Consider the following 25469-nt stretch of genomic DNA (forward strand, 5'->3'; position numbering starts at 1 on the left):
AAGTGTACCGGGATATACTTTCAGCCCAGATTCAGCCAAATGCCGCAAAGTTGATCGGACGGCGCTTCATAGTACAGATGAACAATGACCCCAAGCATACAGCCAAAGCTACCCAGGAGTTCATGAGTGCAAAAAAGTGGAACATTCTGCAATGGCCAAGTCAATCACCAGATCTTAACCCAATTGAGCATGCATTTCACTTGCTCAAATCCAGACTTAAGACGGAAAGACCAACAAACAAGCAAGACCTGAAGGCTGCTGCTGTAAAGGCCTGGCAAAGCATTAAGAAGGAGGAAACCCAGCGTTTGGTGATGTCCATGGGTTCCAGACTTAAGGCAGTGATTGCCTCCAAAGGATTCGCAACAAAATATTGAAAATAAAAATATTTTGTTTGGGTTTGGTTTATTTGTCCAATTACTTTTGACCTCCTAAAATGTGGAGTGTTTGTAAAGAAATGTGTACAATTCCTACAATTTCTATCAGATATTTTTGTTCAAACCTTCAAATTAAACGTTACAATCTGCACTTGAATTCTGTTGTAGAGGTTTCATTTCAAATACAATGTGGTGGCATGCAGAGCCCAACTCGCGAAAATTGTGTCACTGTCCAAATATTTCTGGACCTAACTGTAAATACATACTCTCGGCATAAACACACAACACTGTTTTATGCATACTCAGCTTGCTGTATATAATAAAAGTTAAATACCGAAGGACTCTTCATCACAGAAAGCAGACATTCCCAAAAGAAAATAGCGCCCCCCCTCCCCAAAAAAAAACCCCTCACCAGACCCTAAACAATTACAGTTGGCAAGTGCTGATGGTAGATGGACTCTCACACAGAGATCTGTATTTCTGTCAGGTCTCTCGCTGTTTTAGCTGGATTGCACTGCAGCTGGCACAAACATATCGGGTACCAGTATCACTCTGCTTCCAGTCACGAGGAAGAGCTAACTGCGGTAGAATGCAGGGAGACCTGACAGTGATGCAGATTTGTATGTGAGAGCCCATTCACTTGCCCATTGAAATTATTTGAGGTCTGGTGAGATTCTGTTAGGGGTTATCTGCTTTCTTTTAGGGGTAAACTTAGCAGTACAAAGAATAATAAATGTAAGCAGGTAATTTAAACTTTTTTAAGTATGGTATGTACACACCACTATATACTGGATCTGAACCATGAGAATATCAGATCAGATAAGAAAATGTGCATCTGAACCAGGATTAGGATTAACACAAAATGTGATGACATGATTATATTTGAATAAATGTTGCTTTTTTTGTTCATGAAAACATGTGGATTGTTGTTCATGGGAAAATATAAGACATCCCCTGAAAATAAGCCCTTGAGCATCTTTCAGAGAAAAAAGAGAAAAAAATAATATATGACCCTGTCTTATTTTTGGGGAAATACAGGTATTAGAGATTGTGAAGGGGGCTAGGTGAGTGATTCTTTATTTTTTTCATCTAAATAACAGAAAAGGGGCCGACTTGGTTGTTGAAATTCTATTGCAGTAACGTGAAAATCTTTCTTCATTAAGTACAGATTTTATCCATGAATTGGGAGTGAAAGTTCAATCCAGGTGGAGAAAGAAGCGGATTTTTCTGATAAGATGAATTGCAAAGTTGCTTATTTTCATGTGCACTATTGATGAATAGTAATTAAAAATAATATTAAAATTAAAGTCATGGTTACTCTTTAAACCTAATTTTCCCCACAGCTTCACTTTAAAAATATCACCATATTAACTCTAAATATAATTAATAAAAGCATATGTCTGTGAAAGAATTTTCTTACCAGATATTTTATACAAGTTCTGTACAATTTTTATATAGAAGCGCCTTCATGGACATTTGAGTGTGTAGCCATATGTAATTTACACCGGGCAGATAGTGAATGTTCATTGTCCTCTGCTCACTGTCATTTCATATTGGATTCGCAGTGGAGAGTTTCTTAATCTAAGTTTTGGCTCTGTGAAGAGTTCATTATATTTTCCCACACTACAGTAGCTGTGACCATCGATCACATCAACAGATACAATATAGTCTGTGACTTTCAAGTTATATATATCAGGAGAGTTAAATGAATTTAGAGGAACGAGCAGTGCTGGCTCCAAAAACCATCCATAAATGTTTAAAGAGCCCATCAAGGGGAAGGAAAGAAGTTCCTCACTTATTGTCAGCTAGTCACCACTAATAAGAATTTTGTCTATCAAGACATATATATTCAGTTTACTACTATAGTTTCTGGCCTCCTTTAAAATAGGCTGAATGGATATTTAGCAGGAGCATTCTGCAGAATTCAGCACCATACTTTCCAAGCACCTGAAGATTGTGGTACTTAAAGGGAACCTGTAACCAAGATTTTCCCTTATAAGCTGTGGCCACCACCAGTGAGCTCTTATATACAACATTCTTTAAGGCCCCCTTCACACACACGTGAAAAAAACGTACCGTTTTTTCATGTACGTATTAAAGGGGTGGTTTGCTCCCCGTGTGCAGTGTTTGTGGCACATGCGTGTTCTCCGTGTGTTATATGTAATAACACACGGAGAACGGATAGTCCCGTCTTACCTGTTTCTTCCGGAGCTATCTGTGGTGCTGAATGACAGTGTCCGGCACAGACCAAGCCCCGCTGACGCTGCTTCCGGCCCCCAGTGAAGAAGATGCGTTCTTCAAATTCACTGGGGGTTGGATGCAGGTGACAGCCGCGGCACAGACTGCAGGGCTCGTAGAGGTGAGTATGTGTTTTTTTTATTTTTACAATGACACGTGTGTTTCTCCGGCGCGTGTCACGTGGGCCCGCATCCACACTACATCCGTGTGGTATGTGTGCGGACCGTGTGACACCCGTGCTGCCGCAGAAAAATGGACATGACTCCGTATGGAGCACATGGGCTCACGTCTGCTCCACGTGGAGGCACGGGCCAATGGCTGCACATGTGCGTGCACATATACCCATTGATTTTAATGGGTATACGTGTGCCCGTGTCTCCGGTACAAACGGGCACGGACCTAGCACGTACCAGAGACACGTGCGTGTGAAGGGGGCCTTATACTGTATATAAGAGCCCAGGCCGTGCTGTATAATGTAAAAAAACAGCTTTTGTTATACTCACCTGCGGGGCAGTCTGGTCTGACGGGCGCCTCTGGTCTTGACCCATGGCCTCCTCTCTTCTTGAGATCACCATCCTCTTTCCCTGTTCCATGTTGATGACACATCCTATATCATTCACACAAAGTCCTCCATTGTACTCCTGCGCACGCACACTTCTCTCTACCCTGCTGAGCGCAGAGCAAAGTATTCTAAGGTACATATGAGGGTGTTCCTTGACCTGTCCCTGCACCTGTACATTACAGTACTTTGTACGTGGAAGGCCACACAGAAGTGTGCAGGAGTGCAATGACGTAGGATGCGTCATCCACACAGAGCAGGGAAGGAGGACGGCAATCGCAAGAAATGAGGAGGCGCCGGACCGAGACCAGTGACACCCATCGAACCGGACTGCCCCATAAAATAAAGGTCTTTTTTATGTTATACGAATATGATGCAGTATATAATGGATCAATGGTGGTCGTCACAGGTTATAGGGGACTAACCTGGTTACAGGTTCCATTTAATAAAAGCTTGCATAGTCCACTATAAATTAATATAGAAAGTCCTTATATACAGTATTTCGTAGAATATTTCCTTGTGATAATATAAAGTCCTATATTCAATATATTTTCTTTAACCCCATCCTGTCATAGCCAGTTTTATTTTTTGTGGTTACATTTTTAACTTTCCTGTTTCCAAGAGCTACACTTTTTTTATTTTACCCATCCACATAAACATATGAGGCTTTTTTTTTTGCAGGAAGAGTTGTACCTTTGAACAAAACCATAAATTTTACCTTACAAAGTAGTGGAAAACGGAATAAAATTACAAATTACAAATCATAAAGAGAAACGCAATTCCAACATTGTTGTTTGGATTTTGTTTTTATGACGTTCATTGTGCGATAAAAATGACCTGGTAACATGATTCTCCAAGTCAGTATGATTCATAGATTCCAAAAGTATCCAATTTTTTTTTAATATATTAGTAGTGAAAAAAACAAACATAAATTTGCAAATGAATAAATAAATACATAAATTCTAGTTTGTGTCTCCGTTTTCCGAGACCCATAATGTTTTCATTTTTCAGTAGATAGGGCTGTGCGGGTTTGTTTTTCATGAGGCACATAGGCTTTTTTGTCCCTAATACCATTTTGGGATAGAAACAACATTTTGGTCACTTAATTCTTTCAGTAACAAATGCAATTGTTAAGAAGAGTGTATTACAAGCCGATTTACAAATTTACTCAACCCTTATTAAAATATACGTTTACATTAAAGGTTCCTCAGGAGGCTTTGGGAGACAGCAGCAGATCCTGTAAGGTGGTAATCCATGGATGTGACATCTGCGGTACAAAGGATCATTATATGAGCTAAATATGCAGACATTTTTTGTTTGTACATCACCTCCTATGGTTGTATATCGTGTTACCTAGAGTCAGGTCTAGAACGCATATTGATGTATTGCACCCTATTATATTTTGGGAGTGGCAATCTTTATTTTCCCTTATCCCCTTCTATTTTTATGTATTGTCCCTAAGCTTAGGGCAAGGAAAAGGGAAAGTCAACGAGGAACGGGGCCGCCCGGTAACTCAAGGAGTCACACTCTCCGTTGTCAGGTAGGGACACTTGATTTACCAAGGGTCATCGTAGTCCCTCCCCCGCCCCCCTTATTTCATCTCTATACGTTGCCATAACCATATACATCTATATAGGTGTCACCTGATCCTAGTGTTTTGTGTTTATGTGTCTTTGGGATTTTTTTAATGAATTATAAATAAACGTATATTTTAATAAGGGTTGAGGAAATTTGTAAATTCACTTAATTCTTTGCAGCATTTTGCTGACCAAAAGACCCCGCAAATTTCGTATTTAATTTTTTTCTGTTTTCAATATTTACCGATCAGGTTAATTAGTTTTACATTTTATATAAAAAAAATCTTAAATATTTAAAGATTTCTTCTGTATACAGGTATGTCTTGGAAGTTCAGACACTTACCCCTGTTCCTTTTCACTTGTGTCAAGCTGTAAAACCTATGGCTGTAGAAGGAGCCTCTCCCTACTGTTGTGTCTACAATAAGAGACAAGAAATGCCAACCCTGCTCCCTTAGCTCAGCCATGACCCTCAACCACCTGCCTCATACACGTACCAAACAAAAAAAGCTAAAGGCCTGTTGAAGTATGTGGACACGTGTAAAACAGCCACCGTCATCCACAGCACCCCGCAATTCTCCTTCCAACCGACTTTACTAGGTGAAATCAAGTATTGATTTTACATTTGGTGAGTGCCAACATTTTCTTCTTCTAAAGTGATTAGAATATGATAGAGAGCATACCCAGAAGGATTCAGGCAGTGTTGAAAAACAAAGGTATATTTACAAAATAATAAAAATTAAAATGTAGATTTTTAGGAGCGAAACAGTAACAATGCAGTGACATGACAAGAATCTGCATAACTAATAAGCTAAATAGTTACAAGCCAAATTATGTATGAGAAAGCCAAAATTATTGTGTATAAAATTAAGGTTATCCCTGGTTTGAAGTGAATGGTCAGATATGGAGCCTGAAAGTCAAAAGTTCAAAACATTGTTACCCTTTTGCTCATGAGTATATTTCTACCAAAAAATTAGGCAATGAGGAGTAAATGTGCCCAACAGATGGATGTTCACCATATTTATTGTGCTTGTAACCTCATTCTTGAGTAGGTCAAACTATTGGTGACTGCCTAAGCCTAGCATCTTTGGAGCGGGTTTCAGTTCCGAAGGAGCCCCACCAATGGGAAGAATTGAGTAAACTGATGAAAATGATGTCTGCAAAGGGCGCTGTTGCCTCAGTTAACAGATGCATCAATCATTAAATATGTGGCTAACCTGGCCTGAAGAAGCTGAATGTGTTCCGGAAATACAGTGCCTTGTGAAAGTATTTGGCCTCCTTGAATTTTTCAACCTTTTCCCACATTTCAGGCTTCAAACATAAAGATAAAAATTTTAATGTTATGGTGAAGAATCAACAATAAGTGGGACACAATTGTGAAGTTGAACGAAATTTATTGCTTATTTTAAACTTTTGTTTAAAATGTGGGAAAAGGTTAAAAAATTCAAGGAGGCCGAATACTTTCGCAAGGCACTGTATGAAGCCAAACTAGACTGACTCAAATAAATAATCAATTTACTAATATACTAACAACTGATGTATCTGTTTGGTGGAATGACAGTACCCTTTTAAGCACCATTTTTACCTGTTTAATACTTAAGATCAGCTTTTAGTTCTTTTTTACAATCCCATAGACAAGAAATAGAATAATGGCGTGCATGCTAAAAGTATAAGTCTACTGCAGGAAGCAATGCACAATAACTCAAGAAAAAAAACATTCACATAATCAACATCACAAGCTGCAAACTACAGCAAGATCAAAATAATTGGTGAAACATATGGAAACTATGGCGCAAAGCTCGATCGGGATATCCAGGAAGTAATGCAGTTATGGGATGAAGAGGTTTTTGTTCCATTCTTTCCAACACAACCATTTGGTCATGTATTTCTGAATCCAGGAAAATTATTTTTGCAAATGAGCCGTTTTCCAATAAAGTAACTAAATTTATAAACAATAAAATAATACAATTAAACAAAAAAAATATGAAAAACATTTCAGCTGCCATCTGGGTTCATAACCTTACTAGATATCCTCTGTAGTACCAACCCATTTGACTTTACATCTAAGGCGGGCTTTGCACACTACGACATCGCAGGTGCGATGTCGATGGGGTCAAATTGAAAGTGACGCACATCCGGCATCGCATGCGACATCGCAGTGTGCAAAGCCTAGATGATACGATTAACGAGCGCAAAAGCGTCGTAATCGTATCATCGGTGCAGCATCAGCGTAATCCATAATTACGCTGACGCGACGGTCCGATGTTGTTCCTCGCTCCTGCGGCAGCACACATCGCTGTGTGTGAAGCCGCAGGAGCGAGGAACATGTTCTACCGGCGTCACCGCAGCTTCCGTAGGATATGCGGAAGGAAGGAGGTGGGCGGGATGTTTACATCCCGCTCATCTCTGCCCCTCCGCTCCTATTGGCCGCCTGCCGTGTGACGTCGCAGTGACGCCGCACGACCCGCCCCCTTAATAAGGAGGCGGGTCGCCGGCCAGAGCGACGGTTGCAGGACAGGTGAGTGCATGTGAAGCCGGCGTAGCGATAATTTTCGCTACGCCAGCTTTCACAAGATATTGTACCTGCGACGGGGGCGGGGACTATCGCGTGTGACATTGCAGCATCGGCTTGCGATGTCGCAACGTGCAAAGCCCGCCTTAGTAGCCGATATATAAAATTATAGTTATTTTATTTTACAATGAAATACAAGAGGTTCACTTTAGATAAGAGTTTAGATAACTTTACCTTGGGCTTTTCATCCAATATTTGCTGTCGAATCTCCTTGTGTTTCTCTACGAGCTTTTCCTGTCTTTTGCTTTGAGCATCTTCTAACTGCAAAATGTAAATAGATGAGAGTTTAGATGGGAAGAAAATAAGAATCAAAAATATTTCAGACGCAATTTTTATAAAAAAATCTACAGCAGATTCCAATTGAAAGGATTTATCTCATCAGGTGCCATGTAACACTACAGTATGGGAGGCAGATTTTCAAAATGGGTAGTTAGAAAATAGGGTTGCCCTTTATTTTTAATTTTTTTATTTAACTAGAAACATATTGCAGTTTTCAATCTATTTTCTAAAATAGATATTAGGTGCTTCACCTTCAGTAACCTGATTATCGGTTTACCCTGTCACGATTCCTCTGTGCAGAGCATCTTGCACACTAGGAGATTATCTGTTGTGTTTTCCTGGGTTACTGGCTTCCATGCTGGTTCTGGGAGGTGCTAATTGCTCAGGTGTTCCATCTTCATGCTAATTGCTCTGCTTCTTTACTGAGCATGCTCCACAGAATCTTGCCAGTGGTACATTCTGGTTCTGTAGTTGTGCTGTTGGCCTGTGTTTCTGCATTTATTCTAATCTTTGTTCTTTAACCCAAGACCGTTGTTTGACTCCTCTCTGCCTGCTCCCTGTTCCTGTCGTGACCTCCTGGCTTTTGACCTCGAACCATTACCTGGCTACGTCTCAGTTTTCTCCCTGAATCTATTACGTGCCCTCCTGGAATTCTGACCCTCGGATTGTGACCTGACTATGTTTCTGTGTAATCCCTGTGTTCATATGTGTTCTCCTGTAACCAGACGCTGGCTTGCTTGACTATTCTTCCGTCTGTAGTATCCATAAGTAGTGACTTGTATTACAGCTCTTCTTCTTGTGATGCTGCACTACACTGTGTTGTAAATTCAGGTCCACGTACCCTTCATTACACTTGTCTTCTTTGATTCTTTAGTGTTACCTTGTTCCTTGAAAAATATCTTCATTTGCAGAATACTAGAGTATTTTATTATTATTTTCCAATAAATGCATCCAATTATTTAAATTTGGAAAATTAACCTTTCTATCCTATGTAAATGGACATGAGTAAGATCCAGACAGGTAACAAACCATTTTGATTTTTATCCTCAACATAAGCTGCAGGTAGAAAACACTTGTAATACACTGAAGTGAAGTCTTGTCAAAGCCAAGAAGGATAAAACACAAAGCAGGGTTATATAAAACATGACATACCAAAAAGAGACAAAAATCGCAGCTTCGAAAACATTATAAAAACGCATGTAACCTAATGTGCCTAATAGATGCAGAAATTCTGCAACTCAAAAACTCACCAAATACTCATCGTGGGAATGTAGCCTAAAGGCTACTTTACACACTGCAATATCGGTCCCGATATCGCTAGTGTGCGTACCTGCCCCCATCTGTTGTGCGACACGGGCAAATCGCTGCCCGTGCCGCACAACATCGCCCAGACCCGTCACACATACTTACCTGCCCGGCGACGTCGCTGTGACCGGCGAACCGCCTCCTTTCTAAGGGGGGCGGTCCGTGCGGCGTCACAGCGACGTCACTGAGCGGCCGCCCAATAGCAGCGGAGGGGCGGAGATGAGCGGAACGTAACATCCCGCCCACCTCCTTCCTTCCTCATAGCGGCCGGGAGGCAGGTAAGGAGAGCTTCCTCGTTCCTGCGGCGTCACACATAGCGATGTGTGCTGCCGCAGGAGCGACGAACTACATCGTTACTGCTACAGTAACGATAATCGAGAATGGACCCCCATGTCACCGATGAGCGATTTTGCACGTTTTTGCAACGATGCAAAATCGCTCATCGGTGTCACACGCAGCAACATCGCTAATGCGGCCGGATGTGCGTCACAAATTCCGTGACCCCAACGACTCCGCATTAGCGATGTCGCAGCGTGTAAAGCCCCCTTTAGGTAACTGTATTGGTGAACACCACAAAGTGAATTTAGATAAGCAAAAATTAAAAAGTTAACCAATAAATCTTATTTACCACCTATCCAGAAGATATGTGATGTAATCTGCTGGGGTCTAGCTCTGGGACCTCAACAGATCAATAAAATAAGGTTCTTAAAGGGAATCTGTTACATATAAAAATTCTATTAAGCTGCAGATATGTGGTTAAACTGCAGGTTAATAGCATTTGAAACCCGCTTGATGCCTGCACATTGAACCCCGCTACTGGGAGGAAAAGAACTTCATTCCTCCCAGCAGCGTTTGGGTGTCAGTCAATCTATAGCCTTTTCTCCCTGTTTTTTCCTGGGTTAGGTTGTATTGCATTTGTATTTGTACTCTTTATTCATATAGAGGCTGTTCGAGGAATTATTGTTCAACTTCTTTGTATTTGACGGTGTGAACTACGTACTTTATCAGCCCATGAGCTTTTTAAATGTTTTTAAGTTTTGTTTGGTCTTTTGTTGTTAGCATATATGTTCAATAAAAATTGACTATTTATGTTGATCCTCCTTTTCTGTGGCACATACTTTTTTGTTTGCTTTCGCCAACATCCGAGTGTACTTACAAGCAAACATCACCATCTGCTGGTTGGACAGAAAAGACAGAAATCGAAGCATGATGAGTGTGTTTCCTGGAAGGAAGAGTTTGAAGGGAATGCAGGGTGAGGTGACAACTGTGGAGCAGTTGCAAAATATAAAATGTTGGGACTGCAGTGAAGGGAAGGAGTTTGCACCACGACCAGCATGGAAGCAGATTTGTACACAGTAGAGTAGACCAGTGTTGACTGCACCAGAGGAATCTGAAGAGCGAGTACCATCCCCAAAGGAACCTGAAGACCAAATACCATCCCCAGACCGACTACATGAAGACCACATACTGTTCTCAGAGGAACCAAAGACCGAATACTGTCTCCAGAGTAATCTGAAAAACGAATACCGTCTCCAGAGGAAGACCAGACTTCTTGGTCAAGCACCACAGACCGAATACAGACTACAGGTTCCAGAGGAAGACCAGAATTCATGGTCAAGCACCGAAGGCTGAATGCTGAAGACCGGGGACCAGGAACAGAGCATTCACTCCAGTGAAGCCTCAAGTGAGCTAAGCCATTACTTCCCGCCTTAGCGTATGGTACTGAGAAAGTAAAGTTAGCTACCAAAGTTAGACTGATCATATAGTAAATTGTACCGTAGCCTCGCCAATATTAGTGTTCAGTTAAGATATGTAAATCTTAAGTTTGTTTGCATATGGGAACCCTGACCAGATGCAGGGTGACACTGAGGCTACCCTGACAAAAAGACTGGGATTGGATTAACATTAGTAAAATGTGATAACTGGAATTTTAAGTAGTCGTATGAAATACATCAGTTCATTATTACATTGTACAATATATTGTGAACTGTGACTTGATTTGCTTTATCTTGAACTTCTCTTATTAATAATTTTGCTAACTTCCTACCTAATTCACTACTGAGTCAATTGCGTAGTTGTTTTCCTGGTACCTTTTGTTTATATTGATAGAGTGGTGGTAAGCATATATTACCTTCACTCCATTGACTTCTATATAAGTGCTAGTACGCATGCGTAACCACCGCTCCCATCGACAGTCAATGGAGTGTTGGTCACACATGCACAGTACTCGTTCATTGGACAAGGATATTGTATTTGGTGGGGGTCTCTGTGTTCACCTCATCTCCAGTGATAAAAAAGAACCAAGATTAAAAAACATGTATAGGATGGTATACTTATAAGAATCAGTGTGCCCAATAACAACTCCACTTATTTGCAGAATTTGGGATTTTTAACTCAACCATCTCTAAAGTTCAGAGAGATCAGTGCAACAAGGGAATCTCAAACTATTTTGAAAATATTTCCTATGAACTGAAGTGGAGATTTGGCTTTAGAAGAATGCAAAAATGTACATTATTCTTCCATTCAATGGCATTATATTATAACAGTCTGGTCTGGGGGCAGTATACCCCAAGTCTAAGAGCTCCTCAGTCAGACCTCCATATCTACTATATTTACTAATGTCTCCTGTATTTAATTTATTTCCCATTTTTTTTTACTAGTTCAAGGACATGTAATACCGCAGCTGAATAATGGTGGTGTCAGTATAATCTAGTTCCTTCCGTTGGCTGAACAGAAGATTCCACAAGAAAATCAATGCATTTGATTAATATAATAGAATCTTTCTTGTAATCAATCTTGTATAACACAACTTGCTCCGGCCGCCAGTGTAGACCATGTCCCACAGCAACCGGTAAAAGTTTCCATTCTAACCGCCTCGTAAAGAAGAATAGCCGACATGTGAGCAATTACAATTCCAGTAATAGAGGACATATATAAATGCATGTTCTCTGATTTATGGGGATCTAGAAATATGTTTTTGTTAATATTTACTGTAAATTTTGGTGTGACACTCACCCAAATCCTTAGTGGTTGTTGAAGAAAGAACTTGAAAATATAAGACATATGGCAAGCAGGGTCATGTATATGCAGCCGTTCAGAGGAAAATGGAGTCCATGCAGCTACATACTGAAAATCCAAAAGGCCCCGTCACACGCAACGACATATCTAACGATATATCGCCGGGGTCACAGATTCCATGACGCACATCCGGCATCGTTAGCGACGTCGTTGCGTGTGACAGCAAGGAACAACCGTTAACGATGGAAAATATTCACCAAATCATCCACACGTGACACATGGTTCATTTTCAAAAAATCCTTGATTGTTGAGGTCGCAGGTTGTTCGTCGTTCCCGAGGCAGCACAGATCGCTACGCGTGACAACGCGAGAACGACGAACTACAGCTTACCTGCGGCCACTGGCAATGAGGAAGGAAGGAGGTGGGCGGGATGTTACGGCCGCTCATCTCCTCCCCTCCGCTTCTATTGGGCGGCCGCTTAGTGATGCCGTTGTGACGCCGCACGAACTGCCCCCTTAGCAAGGAGGCGGTTCACTGGCCACAGCGACGTCCCTAAGCAGGTAGGTCCGTGTTACGGCTCCGAACAATATTGTGCGCCACAAGCAGCAATTTGCCTGTGACTCACAAACGACGGCGGATTCTCTCTCTAGCGATATCGCTGCGTGTGATGGGGCATTAACTCCATAAACCAGTATCCAGTTGAACTTCCTTTTAACATAGCCATTATTAGCTAAACCAGTAGCATGTGACATCCAATGGTCACTACAACTTTACAATTAACCAGTGCATGATTTAATATTACTAATAACAATTTTGTAAATGACAGATCTACTTGGAAACCAGACAGGTGGTGAGATGAATTATCTTTTTTTTACAGGAGTCTTGGAAAGAAGATGTCACGGCTGGTTCTCTGCATTAAGAGACTAGTGACAGATTCATGACTTAATTTCCATCCTTGACTCTCAATATTAAAAGTGTTTTCCTTTCCCCTGGCAGTTGTAGGGTTTATGTCAGTATTCAGCAAGCAGTCTCATTACCATCTCAGGTGTTTCCGATTTGGGACCACTCCTAGTCCCTTTAGATACCCTCTGCTACCAGCAAAGGGTGCTAGTTATTCTCTTTTCCATTTGGATGCTGGTCCTGGAGGTGGAAGGAGCTGCTGAAACCCTCTGATGAAGTTTGCTGTGGTGGCTGCAGTCTTGGTGCTCACTGCAGCAGTCTGTTGTAGTGTTTTCCCCTGTCTGTCTTCCTTCCCCAGGCTAGCGACACTCACCTGCACAATCCTTAGCCAGGGACTATTGCAGGGTCTTTTCAGGGCTTCTGGTAACTGATCGATGACACATGAGGAACCTGTATAGGGACTAACTAGGAGTCCAGGGTATAGCGGCAGGTAAGTAGAGGAGGTGTCTATCTTCCCTGTCACTAGTCTTTGGACCCTCCGTTGTTAAACTGTCCCCGGTGTACCCCTTGTTTGTCTTGTAGTAACCATTGTCAGTTGTGTGTTTGGCCTGTGTATGCTGTGAAAAAACAAGGCCACCCACAGGGGAAGGGGCAGTATAAAGCATAGACAGGGTGCCTTGACTATACCTTGACCAATATGAATGTATGACCTCCTTCTACTAAGATTAGCTCCTTAAAAATCCTGGCATTGCAGTCAGGGATGGACACACTCACAGGGTAGGTTTACATTGGGGTTTTTTAAGTGGCTTTTGAAGCTTAGGTGCCACAAAAAAAAAATCCAATTCAAATTGTAATTGAATACTGCTTCACGATCCACATCAAAAACACTGTGTGAACATACCTATAAAGTATTGTACCAGACAATCAACGAGGCAGAGAAAAAAAAGATTTCAGAGGGTTCCACATGAAATAAGTGGAAAAAGACAATATTTCTTTCTTTGGAAGGGGCAACATTATACATAATAAATATTAATAGCATAACTGGAAATAAGAATGATAATTAGAGATTCTTTTTATAGGTTTATAAGATGGATTTAACATGCAAAATGCTTCTCCAATTTGGCCCTTTACAACTTCTTTTCAATTGCTGTTGAAATCGATTGTTACTTCTCTATAGAGGTTAAAGCTTTTATTTGGGACTGTTGTATTTTTTTTTTCTTATGGAGATAAGAACTTACAGACGGATAGTTGGTAACTATCTGCTTGTTCTGCCCGGCACCGATCTCTGCCGGGTCAGTGTGGTAATAGACCGCTTCTACTGGCGATTCTGCTACTTCATTTGACCTCGTAGAAACAGAACAGCTCTTCCTCTTCTAGTTTGCTCTGTCGACAAGGCATCACTACTGACATCTTCCTGATTGACAGCCTGATATTGGCAGAGAAGCCCTGTCAACAGAACAGGGCGGAGTATAAGAAGCTGCTCTGTCAACGCAAAGTCAATAGAGGCCTCAGAATCTTCATTAGAAGCGGACCGTGACCAATCTGAGTGAGCAGAGATCGGATGCTGGGAAGAACAGGCAAGGAGTTACCAACCACCTGCCTCTCAGTTCTTACCCAGATAAGAAAAAAAAAATAATTCTGGATAAATGCTTTAATGTAGTAGGTGAGAAAAATCTGTGAGAACAATTCTGATTGTTTAAGTTTTTTTTTTTTTTCAAGAGAATCTAAAGTACCCATACATCACAACTTTTGAGTAACAGAAAGAGGAACAAATTATGAGGCACATGGAAACATTTTGACCACACCCCTAGTCACACCTCAAGCTACACTCATTTATCATTTCTTTCTACCCTATCAGGAGGAGATGTCAGTGGAGTGGTGGCAGTGAGAGACATTCAGCAGATGCCTGGCACTGAATAGCATAGACCCAAATCTGGGTCTGCCTGCCAAAACCAGGACAGTTGGGACTAGAAATGTTAATCGATTCACGAGACTCCAGTCCAGAGTCCAGGTCAGTAGTACCCAGCGGCTGGACAGAGGGCCGTGAATTTCTTAACTTCAAGCATCCCCGACGCAGGTTTTGATTAGCCAGGACTGGAGTGTCGTCATCTGTGCATCCTGCTAATCTCTGGCTGGGACCTGTTGATTTATCTTTATTCATTCACTCATAGTTGTAGCAGCCAGAACTGTATATGTAAGCTTCGCTATACGATATCTGGCTTTTTTGTGTCTATAAGGCTGTGTTCACACATTTCATATATACTATGTTATTTGTTTTCTGCAAGTGTCTGCACCAAACTACACATCACAATCTTCTCTGGTTACTGCATTCATGCTGAATTTTTAATCCCTTGTCCCCTTTTTTTATAGGGTTTTGGTAATGGGGGGGTCTCATAGACGCCTCTGATTACTAAACTAGGGCTTAGTGATAGCTGTGAGCTGACATTAACCCTTTATTACCCGAATGCCACCGCACCAGAACAATCGGGAAGAGTCGGGTAAAGTGCTGGGATTGTCGTATCTAATGGAAGCGACCATTCTGGGCGGCTGCTGGCTGGTATATTTGGGCTGGGGGGCCCAATAAGCATGGGTCTCCCCAGCCTGAGAATGCCAGCCCCCATTTGTCGGGTTTTATCATAGCTGGATATGAAAATTGGGGGGAACCGCAAGTCTTTTTTTTTAAATTATTTATTTAAATAATTTAAAAAATAAATAAATAAATTCCTCTTTTTTTGATACACAGCCAAGATAAGAGCACGGCTGGGGGCTGCAACCTGTATCCGGGGGCTTTATATATGCTAGGTATCATAATATGGGGGCACCCTATTCTATTTTATTTATTTATTTATTTTTACTGTACCCTTTAGACCCGCAGACCAGGTCTGTGATTGGAAGCATCAGACATGCTGTCACTCAGGGTGGGGGTACGTTTGACTGCAAACAATCACAGATGCCGATGGGCGGGTAAAGAAGTGCGTATGCATGAAGGCTAATGCGCGGCCCCAGACCTGAAGAGCGGCTATTGCAGCAGTTACAACCACGCTGGTGACTTGCTAAGTATGAAATGCTTCTATCAACTCTACCATCATATTTAATCACCAGATTCTGATTCCTATAGACTTATATGGGGACTGGCATCTGGTGAGGTATCTGGGATCAATCCTGGGCCTCAATTGGATTTTTTTTTAATCCAAATAGGTATGCCGGTCCCAGTTACCTGCGAGTCCGACCATCACTAGTAACTACCTCTCCTGGATAACACTAGTGAGATCATTTTCTTTCCTTTAATTTCAGGAAAGAGCTAATTTGCACAAAATATTGTACATTAGTACATGTAAAGGATATCTATCTATATTAGAGGTCTTAAAACACGCGGCCCGCGGGCCGCATGTGGCCCCTGAGGCTGCTTGTTGCAGCCCGCAGACCCCATGACGATCGCGGCCCGCAGACCCCGTGACGATCGCAGCGCTATGCTGAGAATCGGCGCCAGCAGGACTTTACTGCATTTGAATCCATTTGAGTGCCACGTAGAGGAGCTGTCGGCTCTTTTCCAGTTGCTGCTGCTGTCTGCCAATCAGATGCAAGGAGGTGACGTCATACAGTCACGTCACTTCCTTGCATCTGATTGGCAGGCAGCAGCCATTGGTCCAGACACAGCTTCTCTGTGCGGCACCGCAAATGTATTCCAATGTAGTAAAGTTCCTGCCGGCGCCGACCCTCAGCATAGAGCCGCAATCGTCACGGGCAGCAACAAGCAAATAAGGTACATGCTCAAGAACAGGGCCCGCGCGTCCTGGACGCAGCGGATCCTGATCGGCTGGCCTGCAAGTCTCCTCCTTAGGAGACCGCAGCTGCCCGTGCTCACGATCAGGGTTCAGGCCGCTGCGGTCCCCTCATTGTGTTCTGCCTAGGGAGGACGCTTCCGGCTCCGCAGCATAAATTTACATGCTGCAGCCTCTGCAAGCCGCAACGCAAGGTCCGTTTTCACTGCAGGCCGTACATGTACAGTGGGCATGGGATTTTTAGAAATCCCATCCACTCTGCTTGTACTGAACATAACAGGGTTTTGGAAGCAGCTGAAGCATACTGCATCCAAAACACCGCAAATACTGATTGTGGGCACACAGGGAACGGAGGAAAGGTGAGAATTTTTTTTTTGCATATTACTAAAGGATGGGCAGAATACTACAGGGATGGCCACAATACTACAGAGCACAATACTACAAAGCACAATACTACAAGGATGGGCAGAATACTACAGGGATGGCCACAATACTACAGGGATGGCCACAATACTACAGGGATGGGCACAATACTAAAAGGAAGAGCACAATACTACAGGGATGGCCACAATACTACCGAGCACAATACTACAAGGACGGGCTAAATATTACAGGGCACAATACTACAGGGATGGCCACAATACTACAAAGCACAATACTACAAGGATGGGCAGAATACTACAGAGCACAATACTACAAGGATGGCTACAATACTACAGGGATGGCCACGATAATACAAGGATGAGCACAATACTACAGGCCACAATACTACAAGGATGGGCACAATACTAAAAGGATGGCTGCAATACTACAGGGATGGCCACAATACTACAAGGATGGCCACAATACTACAAGGATGGGCACAATACTACAAGGATGGGCACAATACTACAGAGCACAAATTCTAAAAGGATGGCTGCAATACTACAGGGATGGCCGCAATACTACAAGGATGGGCACAATACTACAAGCATGGGCACAATACTACAGGGATGGGCACAATACCACAAGGATGAGCACCTTACTACAGGGCACACGGATGGGGACATTACTGCAGCATGGGGATATTACTACAAGATGTTGGCTAAGATTACTATATGATGCTGCTAATTGTAAAACAATATTACAAGAAGGTGATAAAATGTAAAAAAAATCATAATAAAGCATGAAATATGTTTTTTGCCATTAAAAATGCTTTTTTATATATAAACTTAAAAAAGTGCATGTTTGTTATAATACACAAGCAAAAAATGTTTAAAAAAGCGTTCCAAAGATGTATAGAAAAAAACATGGATTCATTAAAAATGTTCACTTTGACCTGCAAATAATGCAGCCCCTCTCATTTTTTTTTCTATATGCGGCCCATACACCCAGCTGAGTTTGAGACCCCTGATCTATATACTGTAATGGAGGCAGAGACATATTAGTGCTGTTGTAAATACACATTGTGAGATGGAATATACGGTACATGACATTACAACAATATATTACCAGCAATAATTTATGTTGGTCACCATTGACAGTACTAAGCAATAGTACTTTCAATAGTACTTTCCTTTGTCATATTACCATTTACTGTACTTATAGTACTGTACTGTTGAGAAACTGCAGAGAGGGCATATGCCATTTGTGGATGTGAAAGCACCTTCTATATCACCACTGGCCTCTACTTGTAAATTCCACATCCCCATTGTTGGTGGTTTTAAGCCAACTTATTAGCATACCTTCCTGGATTTACTTGGTGATATGCTTTAAATTGCAGCCAAGATTTGAGAAAACATTTCCAGGCGCTCTATGCAAATATTCATTAGAATAATTTTGGATAATTAAAATGCTAAGAAATAAAAATTGGCTTCAAGTACGTTATCCACTTATCAAATTGTATAATTAAAAAATGCTAATACCACACACTAAATGACTCACGGGCCTTCACAGTAGGAGGGGTGTGCTATATTTGAAGCTTCAAGCTGGTTCGGCTAATGTCTGATATTGATATCTTCATGGCACAAATATACATCTAAGGAGACTGTATTGTTGGCATATGTTGGTACTATTGGTTAATCAATATATTTCTATTCACAATGGCAATATTTTTTCTTAAATTACTGCCATGACTGTATTTAGTTTGATGTTAAAGAATGATTCATCCATTCCTTTATTTGCTAAAACAGGGCAAAAAAATATTTTAAATATCTATATATATATATATATATATATATATATATATATATATATATATATTAGAGTACAGACCAAGAATTTGACACACATTCAAAGAGTTTTCTTTATTCTCGTGACTCTGAGAATTGTAGAGTCACATTGAAGGCATCAAAACTATGAATTAAGACATATGGAATTAAATACTTAACAAAAAAGTGTGAAACAACTGAAAATATGTCTTATATTCTAAGTTCTTCAAAGTAGCCACCTTTTGCTTTGATTACTGCTTTGCACACTCTTGGCATTCTCTTGATGAGCTTCGAGAGGCAGTCACCGGAAATGGTTTTCCAACAGTCTTGAAGGAGTTCCCAGAGATGCTTAGCACTTGTTGACCCTTTTGCCTTCACTCTGCGGTCCAGCTTACCCCAAACCATCTCGATTGGGTTCAGGTCTGGTGACTGTGGAGGCCAGGTCATCTGGCGTAGCACCCCATCACTCTCCTTCTTAGTCAAATAGCCCTTACACAGCCTGGTGGTGTGTTTGGGGTCATTGTCCTGTTAAAAAATAAATGATGGTCTAACTAAAACGCAAATCGGATGGAATAGCATGCCGCTGCAAGATGCTGTGGTAGCCATGCTGGTTCAGTAGGCCTTCAATTTTGAATAAATCCCCAATAGTGTCACCAGCAAAGCACCCCCACACCATCACACCTCCTCCTCCATGCTTCACGGTGGGAACCAGCCATGTAGAGTCTATCCGTTCACCTTTTCTACATCGCACAAAGACACAGTGGTTGGATCCAAAGATCTCAAATTTTGACTCATCAGACCAAAGCACAGATTTCCACTGGTCTAATGTCCATTCCTTGTGTTCTTTAGACCAAGCAAGTCTCTTCTGCTTGTTGCCTGTCCTTCTCTTCTGCTTGTTGCCTGTCCTTAGCAGTGGTTTCCTAGCAGCTATTTTACCATGAAAGCCTGCTGCACAAAGTCTCCTTTTAACAGTTGTTCTAGAGATGTGTCTGCTGCTAGAACTTCTGTGTTATGAATCGGTGCCGCCATAGCCGCAAGCAGCCTGCTGCAGTTCCTGTCGCTCCCAGGCGCTGGCTTCCGTTTTTGGCTGTGCCTCGGGTCGTTCAGCTGGCTGCTTCCTCCTCCACGTCTAAGTGTAGAGAGGCGGCTAGTGCGCATGCGCGCGCCGATTTACCCCAGCCAGAGCCTAAGGGGCACTTTGCACACAACGACATCGCAAGCCGATGCTTGCGAGGCCGAGCACGATAGTCCCCGCCCCCGTCGCAGCAGCGATATCTTGTGATAGCAGCCGTAGCGAACATTATCGCTACGGCAGCTTCACATGGACTCACCTGCCTTGCGACGTCGATCTGGCCGGCGACCCGCCTCCTTATTAAGGGGGCGGGTCGTGCGGCGTCATAGCGACATCACACGGCAGGTGGCCAATAGAAGAGGAGGGGTGGAGATGAGCGAGACCTAAACTTCCCGCCCACCTTTGTCATTACGCATAGCCGGCGTGAGCCGCAGGACGCAGGTAGGAGATGTTCCTCGCTCCTGCGGCTTCACACACAGCGACGTGTGCTGCCGCAGGAACGAGGAACAACATCGTACCTGTCGCAGTCGCGTAATTATGGAATTCCCAGACACTACACCGATGATACGATTACGACGATTTTGCGCTCGTTAATCGTATGATCTAGGATTTACTCACTACGATGTCGAGTGCGACGCCGGAAGTGCGTCACTTTCGACATGACCCCTCCGACATCGCACCTGCGATGTCGTAGTGTGCAAAGTGCCCCTAAGTCCAGTATTTCGCCTAGTGAGCATGCTCAGCCTGATAGTGCCATTTCTGAGGCCAAGTTCCCGGTTTAGGCTACTGAGCATGCTCCTACACTTAGTGCGAAAAGCCTCTTTGCACAGGTACTTGGATATCGTGCTGTGTCTAAAGCCCGCTTTACACGCTACAATATATCTTACGATGTGTCGGCGGGGTTACGTCGTAAGTGACGCACATCCGGCATCGTAAGGTGCATTGTAGTGTGTGACAGGTACGTGCGATTGCGATTGAACGTTAAAACGATCATCGAATACACGTCGTTGAATCCTGACGAATTGCATGTCAGGTTGTTCAATGTTCCCGAGGCAGCACACATCGCAGTGTGTGACACCCCGGGAACATTGAACAGATCTTACCTGCCTGCCGCGGCTCCAGCCGGCAATGTGGAAGGAAAGAGGTGGGCGGGATGTTTACATCCCGCTCATCTCCGCCCCTCTGCTTCTATTGGCCGGCTGCCACGTGACGTCGATGTGACTCCGAACGTCCCTCCCACTCCAGGAAGTGGACGTTCGCCGCCCACATCAATGTCGTATGGACGGCTAAGTATGTGTGACGGGTGTTAATCGTTTGTACGGCACGTTCAACAAATTGAACGTGCCACACATACGATGGAGGCGTTGCAAATCGCATACGATATCGTATGCGAAATTGCAACGTGTAAAGCAGGCTTAAGTCCTGTGTTGTGCCTACAGAGCATGCAGAAGCTGATAGTCTGTTTTCTGAGACAGTTGTTCAGGCTACTGAGCATGCTCAGGCACTTAGTGAATCAGAAGCTAGGTCCGGTAAGGACCTCACTGGGCATGTCCATGAGGTGGCAGGCTCTGATAGGCCAACACATATCAGGTGTCCTGATGATGTGGCCACTCCGGACTGGCTCGTGGAGGCCCGCCCCTAATGACATGGCACCTCACCATTGGTCGTCAGACGATAACTGGTCAGGTGTTTAAGACGTGGCAGCCATAAAGTCATCAGTGACGTGGCGGTTCCGGATAGGCCGCTGGTGATTTCGCTGATGACATGGCACTCCGCTATTGGACCCTTGATATGCCATTGTGGTCCACCCTGGGTTTGGGGCGGACCCAGGTTATAAAAGGGGCTGGAGACAACATGGAGGTGCGCAGTCTTCTCATATGGTTGTTCTGAGCACACCTCCATGTATAGAGCCCATTGCGGCATAAGCCTTTGTTTGGGAGCGGTAGGGAGGGTTAGGCGAATGGTGCCTGTCACGCCAAGATTCATGGCTTGGCACATCAGGGTCATGCGCCGTGCTTCCCTCCTGCCGTTCCAGTCTTGCTGCAGCAGCCCAGTGGCGCTAAATGGGCTGCGGCTGCTGCGCCTACTGTCCGGCTGTGCCCCCTACGCACACGGACAGTGTACCCTAGGACCCCTGTGATGTTAACAAGGCGTTCCTGGGCTGGGTGTGTGTACCCTGTTCCCCTCGTATCGGTTTCCCAGTCACATGCTACTTGTGTGACCACCTGGCCTGACGTGTCCTTCACACACACGGCCAGTCGAGAGGTGACCAGAAACGCTAATCGGAGGACCGTTCGGCCTGACGTGTCCTACACACGTGGCTGTCAGGGTGCTTTCGTGGCGGTCTTCCGGTCAACGTGACCTGGTCACCACTCGGCCTGATGTGTTCCCTGCACATGTGGTCGGTGTAGCGCCAGGTGCACCGAAACGCTAATTGGGTTGTCGTCCGGTCTGACGTGTCCCTACACACGTGACAGGTTCCGAGGTTTCCTAGGTTATCTCAGAGCCACCCAGCTCTGTATTCTCCGCCTAACCTTCGGGTTGCCAGCAGCTCCTTTGTCATCTGGAGCATGGTGGGCCCCGACATGCGATTGGGATATTTACCACCTTATCCTGATCTGCCAGTCCCCCCATAACAGTGTGGCATTGACCTGGCCTCTAATCTGAGCTGCTGTTTACCTGTGATTTCTGAGGCTGGTGACTCGGATAAACTTATCCTCCGCAGCAAAGGTGACTCTTGGTCTTCCTTTCCTGGGGCGGTCCTCATGTGAGCCAGTATCTTTGTAGCGTTTGATGGTTTTTGCCACTGCACTTGGGGACACTTTCAAAGTTTTCCCAGTTTTTTGGACTGACTGACCTTCATTTCTTAAAGTAATGATGGCCACTCGTTTTTCTTTACTTAGAATTTGTATTATGGCAAGAAAAAAGCAGCTAACAGTCTATTCAGTAGGACTATCAGCTGTGTATCCACCAGACTTCTGCACAACACAGCTGATGGTTCCAACCCCATTTATAAGGCAAGAAATACCTCTTATTAAACCTGACAGGGCACACCTGTGAAGTGAAAACCATTTCCAGTGACTACCTCTTGAAGCTCATCAAGAGAATGCCAAGAGTGTGTAAAGCAGTAAGAAAAGCAAAAGGTGGCTACTTTGAAGAACCTAGAATATAAGACATTTTTCAGTTGGTTCACAGTTTTTTGTTAAGTACTTCATTCCACATGTGTTAAGGCATAGATCTGATGCCTTCAATGTGAATCTACAATTTTCAGAGTCATGAAAATAAAGAAAACTCTTTGAATGAGAAGGTGTGTCCAAACTTTTGGTCTGTACTGTACACACACACACACACACACACACACACACTATATATACACACAGGTAAAAAACAGAAGTTTACATACACTATCTAAAAAGACACATCTGCATGTTTTTCTCACTATCTGACATGAAATCAGAATAAACCTTTCCCTTTTTTGGTCAATTAGGAATCAAAATTATTTATATTTGCCAAATGCCAGAATAATGAGAAAGAGAATGTTTTAAGGCATCTTAATTACTTTCTGCAAAGTCAGAAGTTTACATACATTTCATTAGTATTTGGCACCATTGCCCTTAAACTGTATGACTAAAGGCCGCTTTACACTCTGCGACATCGCTAGCGATGTCAAGCGCGATAGTACCTGCCCCCGTCGTTGTAATGATATGTGGTGATCGCTGCCGTAGCGAACATTATCGCTATGGCAACGTCACACGCACATACCTGCTCTGCGACGTTTCTGTGACCGCCGAACAATCCCTCCCTCAAGGGGAAGATGCGTTTGGCGTCACCACGACGTCACAGCGACGTCACTAAGCGGCCACCCAATCAAAGCGGAGGGATGGAAATGAGCGGGACGAACATCCCGCCCACCTCCTTCCTTCCTCATTGCGGGCGTGACGCAGGTAAGGAGAGATTCCTCGTTCCTGCGGTGTCACACGTAGCGATGTGTGCTGCCGCAGAAATGAGGAACAAAATCGTTACTGCAGCAGCAACGATAATTGGGAAGAGGGGGGCATGTCACCGATTAGCGATTTTGAACATTTTTGCAACGATTCAAAATTGCTAATAGGTGTCACACGCAACGACATCGCAAAACGGCTGGATGTGCGTCACAAAATCCGTGACCCCAACGAGATCGCTTTAGCTTTAGCGATCTCGTAGCGTGTAAAGCCACCTTTAGGTTGAATGTTTTGGATATCCTTCCACAAGCTTCTCACAATAGTTGGTAGGAATTTGGGCCCATTCCTCCTGACAGAACTGGTGTAACTGAGTCATGTTTGGAGGGCACCTTGCTCGCACTGGCCTTTCAGCTTTGTCCATAAATTTTCAATTGGACTGAGATCAGGGCTTTCTGATGGCCACTCCAAAATATTGACTTTTTCATCCTTAAGCCACTTTATAACCAGTTTGGGTCATTGTCCATTTGGAAGACACATTTCCGCCCAAGCTTTAAGTTCCTGGCTGATGTTGTTTCAGTATTGCCACATAATCTTCTTTCCTCATGATGCCATCTATTGTGAAGTGCACCAGTCTCTTCTGCCGCAAAACAGCCCCACAACATGATGCCACCCCCATGTTTCACAGTTGGGATGGTGTTCTTGGGCTTCAAAGCTTCTCCCTTTTTCCTCCAAATGTAACGATGGTCATTATGACCAAACAGACCACAGGACATGTCTCCAATTAAGGCCTTTGTTCCTGTGTGCATTTGCAAATATTAATCTGGCTTTTTTATGTTTCTTTTAGAGTAATGGCTTCTTCCTGGCAGAGTGGCCCATGTTGATACAATACTCGTTTCACTGCGGATAATGACACAATCTTACCAGCTTCCACCAGCATCTTCAAATGGTCTTTTGCGTTTGTTCTTGGGTTGATATGCACATGTCTGACCAAAGCTTGTTCATCTCTGACACACAGAATCCATCTACTTCCTGAGTGGTATGATGGGTGGACATTCACATTTCGTTTGTTCTTGTGTATAACTGTGTGTACAGATGAATGAGGCACCTTCAGGTATCTGAAAATTGCACACAAGGATGAACCAGACTTGTGCAAGTTCACAATTCTCTTCCTGAGACCTTGGCTGATTTCTATTGACTTTTCCATGTTACTACACAAAGAAACAATGTGTTTCAGGTGTGTATTAAAATACATCCACAGGTGTGTCTCTAATTAACTCAGATGTTGCCAATAAACCTATCAGAAGCTTCCAAAGACATGACGTCATCATGTGGGCTGTTCCATATTCCATTGCATACCATAAGGCATAGTACTCTTGGTATAATTAAAGGTTTATTCTGATTTCATGTCAGATAGTGAGAAAAACCTGCATATGTGTCTTTTTAGATAGTGTATGTAAATTTCTGGTTTCAATATATATTCTCACCTACCAATCGCCTGTTGCTCCACTATAGCGCTGCCAGGTGCTGGATTGAACAATTGTTTTTACAAAATATAGCGTGAGAGTCATTGGCAAATACAGTTGTCAAGATTTATGCAGTCTTATATATCCAGAGTCTCAGATGCTACTCAGATCCATAGAAAAAAAATATAATATATATTTGATAT

General features: G+C 43.2%; 1 protein-coding gene across 1 annotated transcript in view; it reads right to left on the reverse strand.

The window, feature by feature from the left end:
• Positions 1-25469, reverse strand: part of PLCB1 (phospholipase C beta 1) — a 990679-nt gene that overhangs the window by 67618 nt on the left and 897592 nt on the right. Inside the window, exon 31 of the mRNA XM_075339307.1 lies at positions 7492-7578. Within this exon, the coding sequence (XP_075195422.1) occupies positions 7492-7578 (87 nt within the window). The remainder of the gene's footprint in view (positions 1-7491; positions 7579-25469) is intronic.

The sequence above is a fragment of the Anomaloglossus baeobatrachus genome, chromosome 3 (genome assembly GCF_048569485.1).
Source record: "Anomaloglossus baeobatrachus isolate aAnoBae1 chromosome 3, aAnoBae1.hap1, whole genome shotgun sequence".
Taxonomy (NCBI): domain Eukaryota; kingdom Metazoa; phylum Chordata; class Amphibia; order Anura; family Aromobatidae; genus Anomaloglossus; species Anomaloglossus baeobatrachus.